This window comes from Opisthocomus hoazin, chromosome 4 (genome assembly GCF_030867145.1).
Source record: "Opisthocomus hoazin isolate bOpiHoa1 chromosome 4, bOpiHoa1.hap1, whole genome shotgun sequence".
Taxonomy (NCBI): Eukaryota; Metazoa; Chordata; class Aves; order Opisthocomiformes; family Opisthocomidae; genus Opisthocomus; species Opisthocomus hoazin.
Genome location: NC_134417.1, coordinates 41403872 through 41417609, shown reverse-complemented (window position 1 = coordinate 41417609; position 13738 = coordinate 41403872). Strand labels below are relative to the sequence as shown.

The 13738-nt window shown below is 40.5% G+C and overlaps 1 protein-coding gene across 2 annotated transcripts in view; it reads left to right on the top strand.

The window, feature by feature from the left end:
- Window positions 1–13738, top strand: part of ELMO1 (engulfment and cell motility 1) — a 309086-nt gene that overhangs the window by 99972 nt on the left and 195376 nt on the right. For both annotated transcript variants that reach the window (XM_075418684.1, XM_075418683.1), the window contains 3 exons: window positions 6642–6741; window positions 12324–12475; window positions 13332–13410. In XM_075418684.1, coding sequence (XP_075274799.1) covers window positions 6642–6741; window positions 12324–12475; window positions 13332–13410 — 331 coding nt within the window. The remainder of the gene's footprint in view (window positions 1–6641; window positions 6742–12323; window positions 12476–13331; window positions 13411–13738) is intronic.

Here is a 13738-nt window from a genome sequence, read left to right as displayed (position 1 = left end):
AGATGGTGGATTTTTGCTCACCACTGTGAAAATAGTTCTGTGTGGAAGAAGAGTTACATTCCTTCAACATCTCTCTGTTTCCAATTTCTGTTATCCTGTAGGCTGCTCTACATTGAATTATGTGATTGTCCTCAAGACTACTAAAATAAGGACTTGTAGTTCCATTGCACCCTGGTTTTAGGACCTGATCATACTGATGATCTGAATTAATTATTTTTACACAGTTTAGTTTTGTTTACTGATGGGAGCAAGGCATTACCCACTTCAAGAGGATTCTTATTGATCAGTGTGGGTATAGCACATCAGTGGATGCAGTAGTAAAGAAAGTATACGTGACAAAAGTTTATTCTAACTTTGGAAATTAAATCCTGCCAGTAGAAGCTTTAATTTACAGTGGGGCATATGGTTTAATAGTTTGATTACCATCAGCAGTACATGAAATGATACAATTAAAATAACACAAATTCTTGAGTTTGGGGCTTGTACTAAAAAAGATACCAGAGCCATTGGTCAGAGTGTGAAACCAGTAGTTCTGGAAGCTGGCCTGTTCATATATTGTGAAGGTAAAGTGTACACACTAATGCTCTGTGAGTGTAGTTATTGAACATCTTGACTATTTTTCACCCATGTATTAATGGGAAAAGGTCCAATGAAACAAGAACTATAAAAAAAAAAAACAAACTCTCAGAGTTTGGTATAATGAACTTTAAAACTTTGCAGCCATCACCTGCTGTCTTCTTGACTAAAGAAACTTAAAGAAACCAAACAGTAATTAAAAAAAAACAAACTTACTTTTGATTTACAGGATGACGTATTTTATAAAGTGCCAGTATTTCATTTTATCTTTGGTAGCTTGCACATGCTAACCTGACTTAATTAAAACCTGGTTTTCAAAGAGAGGCCTCTTTTAATAGCTTGCTTCACTGAAGGAAGTTCTTATAAAATGTGAGTTTCTTTTTCTCTGTCTTTTCAGGTTTAGGGGTTCCTATTTTATTTTGGCATTTTCTTGATCCCATGTTGGGTAATACTTGCATTTAAAAAAAGATATAGTTCCCATGAAACAGCTCTATCAATTGACATGTGTATTGCAGTACAGAATAGTAGTCAAACCACGCTGATCGGAGAGCGATGTTTTTCCTGGGTAGTTATTCCTGGTCTTTTTAAGAAACACTGGTCCATTTAAGGCAATTACCATGAAATGAGCAAAACTAGGAATTTAAAAGATGAGGAATAAGAGAAGAGGTAATTCTAACCACATCTTCATGAAGAACCAGTGTGTAATGGTTCCTCTGGGCTAGTTTTGCATGCAGACAAATGCTTAATGTACCTCAAAGTGGATTTAGTCATACTGCCTAGTAAGGGTGTCTATGCCTGGATTTATTCAAGAATGGTTACAGTTCTGTTTAAAATTCGCAGCTTGTTTTCTTTAATCAGAGTTAATTATCAAGCTTAGAGAAGCCCTAATACCAGGGGTACAAAGCTATTTCAGGTTTTCGGAATACAAGTGGTTTAAAATCAGTAGGGCTGATCCCTTGTAATGAATGCAGTGAAACTGTAACACAAAGAAATATTTCAGTGGGGCTTGGCACGACGCAAAAAAAAACCACTGTGTCAATTGCAGTGCAGCAGTTAAGTGCATTTTCTGTAATCATCTGGAAAAATGGGGGCAGCTACCCCTCAGCCTGTTCAGTCATTTTCAACTGTACTGAGTAAGCACCAAGTAGGTGTGAATTGCTCCTAGCTTGATCTGATGGCGGCTTAGCTTCCCTCTTGGAAAGGTTACTTGAAGAAACAAGGCAGTGTAGAAGCAATGAAGAGGAGCCATAGCAATAAAAAAGGCACTTTTTCACACTCTGCTTGCAAAGCATCCTGCTGCATCATCCGTCTTTGTTTTAGACTTAGTGAGGTTCTTGCCCCCATGGCTTTTCCAGAGCTCTTGTCCTCTGATGATTAGATATATTCTGCTCCCCTGTTTAAATTTATTCATGGCCATTTATCCTTGACAACTCTTAACTTAAAAGGTGGTTCTTACTCTTTGATGTTGACCTCAGTGATGTCAGGCCTTTCAGCTGCCCAGTATTAGGCTGTGAGCACAGTTGCTGAATGGTGAGGGACCAAAGTTAAGGAAGCAGTTAACTCCTGCATTTGGGAGCAGACTTCTGCTCTCTTCTTGCCTCCTGCCCAGTTAAAGTTGTTTCTTTGCTGCCTTCCCTCTGCAGAATTAGAGATAAGCTTTGGTTCTGTTTTGCCCGTGAAAAATGGTTTGTGGAAAGATGTACTGTCTTTGGCTTCTGGTCCTAATGGGCTGGTGGCTGTGTCCTGGTTGTGACAGACAAGCAACAGTCAATTTCCAGGTTCTCCTATGCAACTTTTATGAATAGAGGACATGAAAAGGTCTACCTAGCTTTATAAAAGCTCATATTGCCTTTTTTTTTTTGTTGTTTTTGTTACCTGATGTCAGCTGAGCCTGACTGATTATCTCAATTCAAAGAATCATTTGAACAGCTGAATATTTTTTCCTCAATTGCAATATGATGTTCATTTTGGTATGTGTGTTAAACATGGATTGAGGTTTTTATGGTTGCCCCCACTCCCCCAACCATCTAGGGAATTTGGGCACTTAAGTCCCATTAATTTATTTTTATGAGAAATCCAAATTGCTTTAGGCATCTTTTAAAATACCATGTATATACATCTGAGGATTACTTAGCATACATGATACAAAGATGGCTTGGCATGTAGAAATGATACTAGGAAGGCAGGTGAGAGACCGATATGATGGTCAAGGTCACATGCACATTCCTGTCATTTTTGTTTTAAGGAAAGAAAAGCTAATATTGAAATGCATGGAAGTTTTTTTTTTCTTCACAGTTTCTTAAGGTAAGAATGCAGAAAATTCTTATGAACGTATATTAACAGACTTTGACCTGATATTTCTCTAAAACCTAGAGGTGTGAAAGGCAACTGTTCACTGACTCTTCAGTCAGGTTTCTCTGAGGGGTTGAGGTGCACAGGCCATCCATCAGCGCATGGCCATCCATCCACACTAGAACAGCTCACACTGGGACAGCCGGTGGTGTCACAGACCAAAGCTTGCTACTGCTTCTGAGGCTTTTGCTGATAGCTGCTGTGGATGTGGATGACCAGCTCACCCGTGCTCGCAGCGGTGGTTGGAAGAGGGGAGTCAGACCATCAGAGAATGGGGAAACTTCATCAGCTGTCCCAGCGTAATGTGTCCCCACCCGAGTGCCAGAGCCCTGAGCAAGGGAAGGATTGCACAAGTAGCTTGCTTGATCATTAAAATGTCAGTGTTTGTGAGGTATGAAATTGCAATTACATGGTGCATCTTTCTGATCATTTTCCCCCTCTTGCTGTGATGACACACATTAAAAAGTACCTTCATCAGGAATTACCATCAAACTATTAAGTCATTTTGCCAGAGCAGCATCAGTTTGATATTTACAGAACTGTCATGCTTTGTGCTGTGGATTAGTCTAAAAAGATTTTATGGAGAAAGAGGCCCCATCGTTTTTTTGACTTTTTGTGTAATTAAAACGCTTATTCACTGAGATTTTCAGTTAAACAGCTTCTACTATGTCTTTTCTAAGATTACTACTTTTATGAAAAAGCTTTGATTCACTTGAAATTTCCAGCATCTATTCTGTCTGCCGCTTTTAATAGTATGAGTGCGTCTGTGTGTGTGTGTATTGAAGTGAATTGCTTGGAAGTCTATTTCTACCTATCTGCTTGTGTTTAGACACATAACAATTAATCAACACCACTCCCTTTCCCCTCCAGATACTTTAATCCTTATCTTGCTCTAGTTACCCTGGAGATTGCTTTCATCTCTAGCTGTGCTATTCCTAGTGCTTATATCCTTTAAGCTTGCCTTTTGACTTTTGCAGTGCCGCCTAGTGTATACATGTGCGTGCAAATGCATACGTATGGCTATATATTTAAAAAAATACATGCTATATATGTGTGGTGCTGCATAATACGGCAAGTTGGAGTATTTTGTTCTGCTTGATTAGTCCCAGTGTTGCACCTCTTCACTCTCATTAATGATCTGAAGTGGTGTCACTGGAGTGACACCTGGTGGGGTGTCTGATCCTCTGAAGTTGAAAAGTATTTTCACCTTCTGGAGCCTAAACGGTTATATCATTGTCACATCCACTAGAAACAGGTTTATATGCTGAGACCAGTATTTTCAGCTCGATTAACCCGGTTTCCCCTCCAAAACTGTGGAGGAGGCTGTGTTAATTGGCAGGATTAATCAGTAGTTTTGGTGAGAAGAATAATTGAGACTGTTGCATGTAAAGGAATTAAACTGAACTGAATTCCAGTCACTGGTGTTCTGGAGGTGAATATCCATTTGGGGGTTTAATATAGTTTAAATAACCCTTCTAGACTATACCCATTGTTAATGGGGATTAGCTTTCATGTACGACTAGTTTATAGAAGAGTCTTTATGTACTAAATGCAGGTTAATTGACTAAATTTTTAAATGATATACGAGAAAATCTAGGGGAGAGAAATGATCTGTTTAGTTTAATGCTGAGAAATTTTAGCTACTTTCAACCTATATGACCTAACTTTTTGTAAATTTTTTTATTTTTATTTGGATCTACTTTATCTCCTTAAAATATTAGAATTCCACATATTTATGATAGTATTCTGTCATGAACATGCATGAGAATTTGGTAGAAATTTTTATAAGGAAGCCTTTCCTAGGGGTGCTGTTTTATTTGTGGATTCATAAATAACCATTGTATGCAAAAGCAATGGGTTGAGGAAAATGACAGGACCGGAGCTGATTAAATTTCCTGCAGTCTTATTGTCATCTTGTTGTGAAATCCTTGGTTATTTGGAATGCTAATGATGACATTTTAAATCTAATTTAATTCTTGAAATATTTGCAATTTTAAAAAACAACCGACCACAACCAACCTCCCTACCTCCCAAAACAAAACCAAAGACTTCCGGGTCGTGTGTTTCGTGAACAAAATATTCCTTGCAGAATTACAGTGGATTTTTTAAAGGCACCGTATTTTTCTTGTTTGCTCTTTGATGCAGTTTTTTCATTTTGTCATAAACAGTCAAGAGTCACTGTGGGTACGCTTACTGTGGAAGAGAAAGGCGTGATTTGGGTTTTTCTGTTTTTACTCAAAAAATGTCAAGAATGGCAAATTTCTTTTTAGTGGAGGGCATCTGTGAAGTTTTAATGAGCGAGAGCTCCTGTCTTAAATGAAGGGGCCACTAAAGGCTCCATCTCACCATCAGAAATCCCTAAATGGCAGATTATATCATATCCAGTAAACTGGCTATTGGAGTTGCTACAGTGAAACTGTTTTTCTGCCTTTTTACCTCTGTACTGCAGTACACGACTTCCATCTGAATGGATGTTCACTTACTTGGGTGGGTTGGTGCAGGACAGCAGGGGAGCAAATCACAGAATAAAGATTACCGATCACATTGCTTAACTACGGCTATAGTATTAAACTCGGGTTTTGAACGTACTGAGCATTGTAGTTCCAATCTGACAGGTTTTTTTAATTTTATCTTTTTATTAGGTAAGCCATTGCATTAAAATCACTGGGACTATTCATGCAGTTTCGGTTGATTGTGTGCTTATGCTTGTTAATGGCGTAGTGGCCGAGTGCCTTGCGGGTGGTTTGCCGTGCCCTTAAAGGTAATACGCGGCTTGCTTTCAGGCTCTCTGCACTGCTGCTTGTATTGAGTAGCTTTCTCATTGAACGGCTTCATTGAAATCATTGTGGCTGCAGACTGTTCGGTGCCCTGACTGCATATGGAAATGAAGCTAACCTGTAAAAGCTGGTGTTTAATGTGGAAAATTCCTGTGCAGCTAGTCAGGTTAGAGAATATTCTTTATGTTGAGTTTAAACACATTTTGTATTTGGTTGAGTCAACAATAAGATGCATTGAATCTCACATTTACAGGTGTAAATTTACAGGTGTAAAATGCAGTGTAGTGGCCTGCAAACCCTAAACAATTTAAGCTGCATGCTTGGATGTACAATGGGAACTTTGCAATTCGCTTCACGTAGTTGCCCATAGATAAACAAAAGGAGATGCAGGTTCAAAGAAAGAAATCGAGTCGTTAAGTAGTGGAAAACTGCTGCTCAACAGAATATCTCTTCTGGTGTGTTTTAAAAATGTAGTTGCTTCCTTGTAAGAGAAGGAACAAACAATCCGCTAACTTTCTACCCATCTGCTTGATACAGCGGTACCAAAACGTGGCACTTCCGTATGACATTCAATTAGGAGCGTTTCCAGAAGTTGCGAAGAAAAGAGCTCACTTACTCTGTTAGATCTAAAGCTCTGAATTTATAAGAGGAGTTTAATTTGGGCTGTCTGATTTCCTTGAGCTTTGCATGTAGTGTTCTCCTGGGGATTAGTTCTTCTCTTAGAAAATTGCTTTCTTCCAGGTGACTGTTCCTGATGTCCATGCTAAATTGTTCTGGAGACTATCTGTTGCACGGCCTCTCTTGCTCTTCTGCTACCTCTTAGTCCATAATTGGCTTCATTTTCCTGCTTGCTGAAAGCTTCCTGCTGCTTTATCCCCTCGATCATTGCCCTGCTGCATTACTGGTAAATGTTATCATGACTACTGTCTCTTGCAGCTTTGGAGATATGTTGTCCTTTACACTGACTGCATTTGTTGAGCTGATGGATCATGGGATTGTATCGTGGGATACATTCTCTGTGGCATTCATTAAAAAGGTAAATTTGTAATCAATGCTGTCTGTTCCTATCAGTTTACATTTTTTAGGTGAGTCGTGGTTTGGGTTCTTCTTCCCACCTGGTACATTATTGAGGTCACTGACCAAAAGGGTACATGAAAATGGGATTAAAGTGCTAGTTCAAACTATAAATATTTGTAGTTGCAGGATCTGGCCCAAATTCTGCGGTAATCAGTGGGAGTGAAATGGAATCAACACTGTATTAGGCTTATGACACAAGAAACTGCTTGCTCAATTACAGTGTGACCTCCCTGTACAGATACCATGCAGTATTTTGATGTGATGTAATTTGAGTAATACCACATTTCTTGAAAAAAAAACAAACAACCCAAACCAGCGCTGAAATGTTTCCTCTGGGGGTAGGGGAGGAAGAGAAATAGATTTACAAATTGAAATCAAGCTGGTATCTACTGAGTTTATCAAGCTGAACTCTGCCCCCCCCCCGAGTCTTGCAGCTGACATCTGTGGTTTTGAAACAGGTCTTTCCGCAATTTGCAACATTTTTTTCTTTTCTTACATGTAGGAGATGCACAAAAGCAGCAGAAACATGGGAGTACAGTTTAAGTACAGAGATTTAGCAGACTTCAGAAAAAAGTTTTTGCTACTGGTTTAACCCTTTTCGTTTACCATAAAAAAAATCCCCTCACACCTCAAAGAATTTTCAAACCAGATTGAACTCAGAACTTATCTTAGGTTGAAGTGTGTTTGTACAGGTTGAAAAGATATCAGAGTTACTTCACTAAAATGGTATCAGAAGAAGTAATGGAACGAATGTAACCTGTAGGAAAGATCGCTTAATTTTAACAGTATGTCAGAGCAAAGACTTTTAATTTACATTTGGTTAGGAAATTACTGCCACCAACGGAAAGTATAAATTTATTTTTGTTGCCAAAAGTGAAAGAAGAGTCAGTTATGAAAAGAGTATTAGGTATTAAAGCTCAGTTTTAGTCATTAAAAATGATGGGTGCTATTTATAAGAAAAATCAGTATATTTGATCTGATTTTGGGACTCTTTTTTTTTTTAATCCAATCTTGCTGTCTGGGTAGATTATGATGATGATGATTGTTACTTTTTCATGACAAAGTAAATAATACAGCTTTTTTTTTAACTGACTTCATGAGATACAAGGTCAAGCCCAGAATGCCTTATTTGTTAGGGAAGCTATTAAGAGGTGTATGAAGAAACTTGCTAAAATGAGTTTAAATCAATCTGCTTTGTTAGTGACTCTAAATTATTTTTTCAAACCCTATCAAGATCTTTTGCCCTGTGGGTTGTATAGTAACTATAGAAGAAAGTGGTGTGTGCACCCCTGTTAATGGCTTATCTCTTCGGTCTGCCACTTCTGTATGTTTTCCTGGACCCAATTTCAATAACAGAACAAAAGACACAAACAAGAGCATTCTCATGGAGTACCCATGAAAACCAAAACTGGCGAGTAAAAACCGTAAGTGAAACTGGTGGACAAGAAACGGACCAAGTAGAAGAACAAGACGGTTAGAGAAACAGAAAGACAAAGAATGACAAAAACTGGGGAAAGCGGTGTGGGTGCATCCTGACCTGCTGCGCAGTTGGGAGCCGGAACAGCAGAGCCCTCAGTGGGGCTCTGTGGGCAAGGGGCAAACCTAAAGGAGCACCTTCAGACCGTGTATCTCTGGTGGCAATCCACAGCTCTGTTCTCACTTGCTTCTCTGACCTTGGCTTTTGACAAGCCACTCGAGGTTGCTGATGGGCTCGCTCAAGTGCTCGACAGGATGGATAAGGGAGCTGATAAGTTTCTGACAGCCAAAGGGGAACTTTGCGATCAAGTGCTTCTGCCCTTTGAAGCTGTGTTTCATGTTTGTTAAATGGAAGCCAAACCGGAATGGCGAGGAATTAATCTGAACTTTTTTCTTGAGTAGACTTAAAATCTAGAAGTTGGAGGAGACATCAAGGGGAACCTCTAACTGCTTCTAAAGACTAACTGCTTAGTGTTGGATGCAGTCTCCTTCCCATCCTTCGGGTACATAAAGACTGCTATTCCAACTGCTGCAAGTAAGAGTTGACACATTCAAGGAGAGCTTTGTTCCTTGTCTTTCAGGAAAATAGTATCATTTGAAAAAGCTTCCTTATGATATGCAAGATTCTCTCAAGAACTTTTTCTTGCTTTTGACAATAAAGTTTATTTCCAGCTTCCATAGTTGGCTACAGGTTTTGGATGCCTGCTTCCTAGAAAATGTCGTAGTAATTGGATATCAAAATACACTATACAAATTTGGTATTCTCATTTTTAGTTCCTGCAAAAGGAGAAATAAAGTTTGTAGTAGTGGTTGGGATATTTTAAACTATCTCTTAGATTTATTTATGTAATTGCCTTTGCATAACTGTGTGATTCAGAGTCTTAACCTTGATGAATCGTTTACTCTGCCTTCTAAAAAGTACTGTGCAGGAAAGGGGGTGGCAGCAGGGAAAGTATCTCCGCCTCACAACTGTCAGTTGGTTTTTCTGTAGTCAGGTGCAGCTCTAGTTCCTCACTTGAAAAGGAGATGCATGCTTGGAATTTTTACTATGTGTTAGGACGTAACAGAGAACAAAACTTTGTCAGATTTTTGTGTACATTTCTGATACCAAAATGGTCCAGGCAAATAACTCATGAACGTACCACTGCTCAGAATATCAGATCTGTTTCTTTCACTGTTCTTTCCCTGTGTGTTTTTTGGTGGTGGTGGTGTTTAGTTTGTTTGTTTTAATTTTTGTTTTTTAACTTTTGAATTCTCTCCTGTGCTTTAAATGATTCTGAAACTGGAAGAGAACTCAGATTATGTTTAGTTTGCTGTAGGTTTCTTGTCTACCCTCACGTTACATGTTTAGCTCCTGTTTCACCAGAGCACTGGGACTGAACGTGTAAAGGTATTCTGATTCCTAATTTCCCTTGAAATCATCTGGAAGTTAAGCACCCAGCCACTCCTTTTGTATGTGGCTATATATGTCCCGATAGGACTAGGCAGATATTACAGGTATTTTACTGAACAAATAGTTTTATCCTTTGAGACACACCCATGTGACAGGATTTCACACGAAAGTGCAAAACAATGAAGTTGCTTATTTCTGGAGGAGAGGTGGTATTTCTGTGAGCTTGCATTATTTTTATCAGCAGAATTTTTGATAAATGCCTGCAGGATTCTGTTTTGGTTGTTGAAAGCCCTCCCTGCTTGTGGTACTCAAGAAGCAGAGAACAGCAAATAACACAAATTTGAACTTTGGTTGATTCTTGTATTCTTGTCTCTTTTCAAGAAGGGTCTTTTTTTTTTTTTCCCCACATCCAGAACTTTAAGTATGGTAATAGAATTTCTATTTGATCTAATTTTACTCCCTCTGGAACTGGCATGCCATATCTATCAGGGTAGACAAGCCTGTTATTTCTGTCCAGACACCATAACCACCAGGTGGTTATGAATGTACATAGCTTGACATGCAAGTACCTAGCACATGTTTTGCATGTATGTTCAGTGTCATATGTCACGCACAAGCCAGCTTCATACCTTAGGTTTGGGTTTATCATTAAAAGACGTTATGGTCCAGGATCAGAAGAACAAATACATCTGTAATCTATAGTGTTACGTTTCTGCAGGCCCCTGATATGAATATGTCTCAGTGAAGCTTTTACGCTGCCGCTTGAAATATTATGGGAAGGAGCTGCTGCACCAAGAATAATTCATGCATGTCAGGGCTTCTAAGAGGATAGTGACAGTAGTCTGGCAGGTTGGGACACAGTCTGGACGTACTGTATTCCTGCTGCACAGAGGCACTGATCCATAGATAGCTGATGTCTGTGAGGCATCCGGAGTGCCTTTGGCTTACTGTGTGAGCAGTGCAGAGCTGCTCTGTGCATGCGCTGTCTGTGTTGTGGGCCTTCTGGAAATCTGGCAGCTCTGGCTGCAGAGCATCAAAACCCAACTGCATTGCCATTAAGAGAGGTGAGGTAGTACAGTGCTTCTGAGATACAGCTTGTTACTCTAAACAGCACAATGTGCATCGTATACTGATGTAAATATTATTTGGGCTCAGGACTTGCAGGCAGCGGATATTGAAAGTCCAGAGTAGAAAAAGGCCAGTCGAGCTGCTGTTCTCCTTCTGTTCTGTGTGCATGCATGGGCTGCTTCTTTTTTTTTCTGTGAAGGCAATCTGTATTTCCGGAACCGAGTTATATTAAGCACAGCATGTTCGTATTGTGGTAGTGCAAACCAAGCAGCAGAGCAAACAGCAGTGCTGCAATAGATTAGAAGAAGAAAAATCTGTCTGTCTTTCCTTGTTGTCTCCGACGAAGGGGCAGAAGGGGCGTTTTGCTCCTTCAGTGCTACTCAAATTTTGTCACACATGCAAAACAATGTAGTTGTCCACGTGGCAATATTTAACTGTGAATTTTACAGGCAGCTAGGCAGCTTTCCCAAGAATAGGGCATGCTTTTCTTCCCCCAAAAGCAAAACGGTGCCAAGCTCTAAGCAAGCGTCCGGAATCAGAAACAGTATAATCATGTTAGTGGCTTGTAGCCTGAGTACTGAAGAAGCGCGTGGACTTGAAATTTTCTGGAAAGAATGCATCAAACTTGAGACAGGGCCACTGTAGTCTGTTACTTGGCTGTGAAGAGCAAATAACTGTGGTCACACGACATGCCTTCTGCCGGTCTGTGCTTCCTCGGGTGCCTTGCAGCTTGGCTGTGCCGGTGTCGGTGCATTCAAGGAAAACCCAGACAGTTCTGGCTTCCTGCGTCGGCAGAAGTCAAGCTGCTTCCCGGGAAGCCGGACCCGTGGACGGGGCACCGTGCGGAAGAGCACACATGGCCCCATCTCGCTGCACAGCTGGGCCGGTGCTGCAGATGGGTGGGCAGCACGTCATTGCCGCGCTGCGAGAAGGCAGAGGTCCGACCTGGTTTCGATTCGCGTGCCATTCGTTTGTGGCAGCTTGCAGCAGCAGTGAAGGTTGTTAATGCATGAGCACTTAGCAAGACTGGACTCTCAACTGGGTTGTGGAACCGGTTGCAATGATAAATGATCATCGACAGGGTTTGAAGACCTAACCTGGAGAGAGCTTTCAGTGATGTTGGTAACAGCAAGGGGAAAAAATGAAAAACATATTTTGCTGGAGTGTTTTTTGCCAGAGAGCTAGATTCTAATTTCTCTTCTGCAACAGTTGCCTCCAGCCTAGATAAAGCTGGCTGCGCAGATTCCTGCTGCAGAGAATGGAAAGTGTTCTCCTTGTCCTTTACAAAGTTTTTCTCATGAAAAAATGTAACCATTGTAGTTCTTTAATGTTGCTTTATTGTGTTCATAGTATAATGTTGAAGCGTATGTTTTGGTGATTTGAATATTGACATAAATCTGTGGTGATTTGTGCCAGCTGAAGAATCTGTGCCACTGTGTCCTTTGAAGGTATCTGCAGCGCCTGCTTGAATGCTTGCAGGTATTCACTGGTACCTGGCATGTGGACAAGATTAATGCTTTTCTGAGCCACATCCACATTTTTCTTTCTCCCCTTTCCCTGTTTTTATGACAACATGGAAATTCTCTAAATGTTTGAATTTGTAGATAGCAAGCTATGTCAACAAATTTGCCTCGGACATCTCTATCTTGCAACGGTCACTAGCGATCCTGGAATCGATGGTGCTCAATAGCCATGACCTGTACCAGAAGGTGGCACAGGAGATCACAATTGGGCAGCTAATCCCACATCTGCAGGGGTGAGTGTCTGCAACTGCCACCTGATACGGTGGGGGCTTTTTGGGTTTTTGTTCTTCCCAAATGAGCACAGCGTTTGGAAAAAGAGCTGTATAAAGACTGGCAAGCTCCTGTATGACTCCTACATCCACTGTAAGTGGCTGGATGACTGGTAGCCAGCTTTCTGGAGTTGGTCGATCGTTGATATTTTTTATTAATTTTTTTTTTTTCCTCCGCTAAGCTGCCTGTGTAGTTGGAAGTGGGGAATTATGACAGGAGCACCCCCCACAGTAATAAAATGCGTAACACTGTTAGCATACAGCTGGGGTGGTTGTGCTTGCCAGCCTCTGGGAAGTGCGTGAGAAAAATTGGTCAACTTTTGCTGAAGATATGTTTGAAAAGACAGAGGCTTTTACTTAAACAGTAATGTGCAGGGGTTAATTGGATGGAAACTGCCTCTTGTAGCGTAGGATAACGTGTTGTGTATAGTGTGTAGTTATGCTTGCCCCCCAGCTGGGACATTTTCCACTCACCTGAAAAGCTTTTAATACCAGCAGGTTCATCTCCAGAACCCTTTAGGGGAAGATTCCTCTTCCTAACTCTAGCTGTTGGGCATCTGGCAGAAGCTGATTGTCTGGGCTCCTGCAATGACCAGGGGAGGGTCAGTGGCACTTCAAGGGGTGTGATTCAATCTTGTCTCTCTTAATAATGGAGACAACCTGGTCATGACTAGCTTTGATTACCTAACTTTTACATGGTTAACATTAAGTGCAAACAGTCCCTCCACTTCTACCTGCAGTAATACAACTGGAAGATCAGTTTCTACAGTTTGCGTGTATTCATGTTCTTCTTTCATGTTTGTAATTTTGTTCCAAACAGGACAGACCAAGAAATCCAGACATACACCATTGCAGTAATAAATGCACTTTTCCTTAAAGCACCAGATGACAAGAGGCAGGTAAGTTCTTGGGTCTTGTATATCTACATATCTGTAGGAAGGGTGTGTCATATTCATACTTACCATTGTCCAAGTCACCTTTTCCTGCAGCTAATTCAAACTGAAAGTTGTTCTGTTGTTTCGTGTTGGTGTATTATTCATTTTAATGGAGCTACCTCCATCTTGCACCAATATTAGTAGGGATTAAGCATTCTTCTGTGCTTTTGTAGTTCCTTGTAACCTCACATGAACCATATTGACTGTGGCTGGCTGTAGTATTTATTGTACTGAACTCTTTGCCAGCACAGCTTGTAAAACCAGGCTATTTTTTGGTAAACTGTTTTCCCCT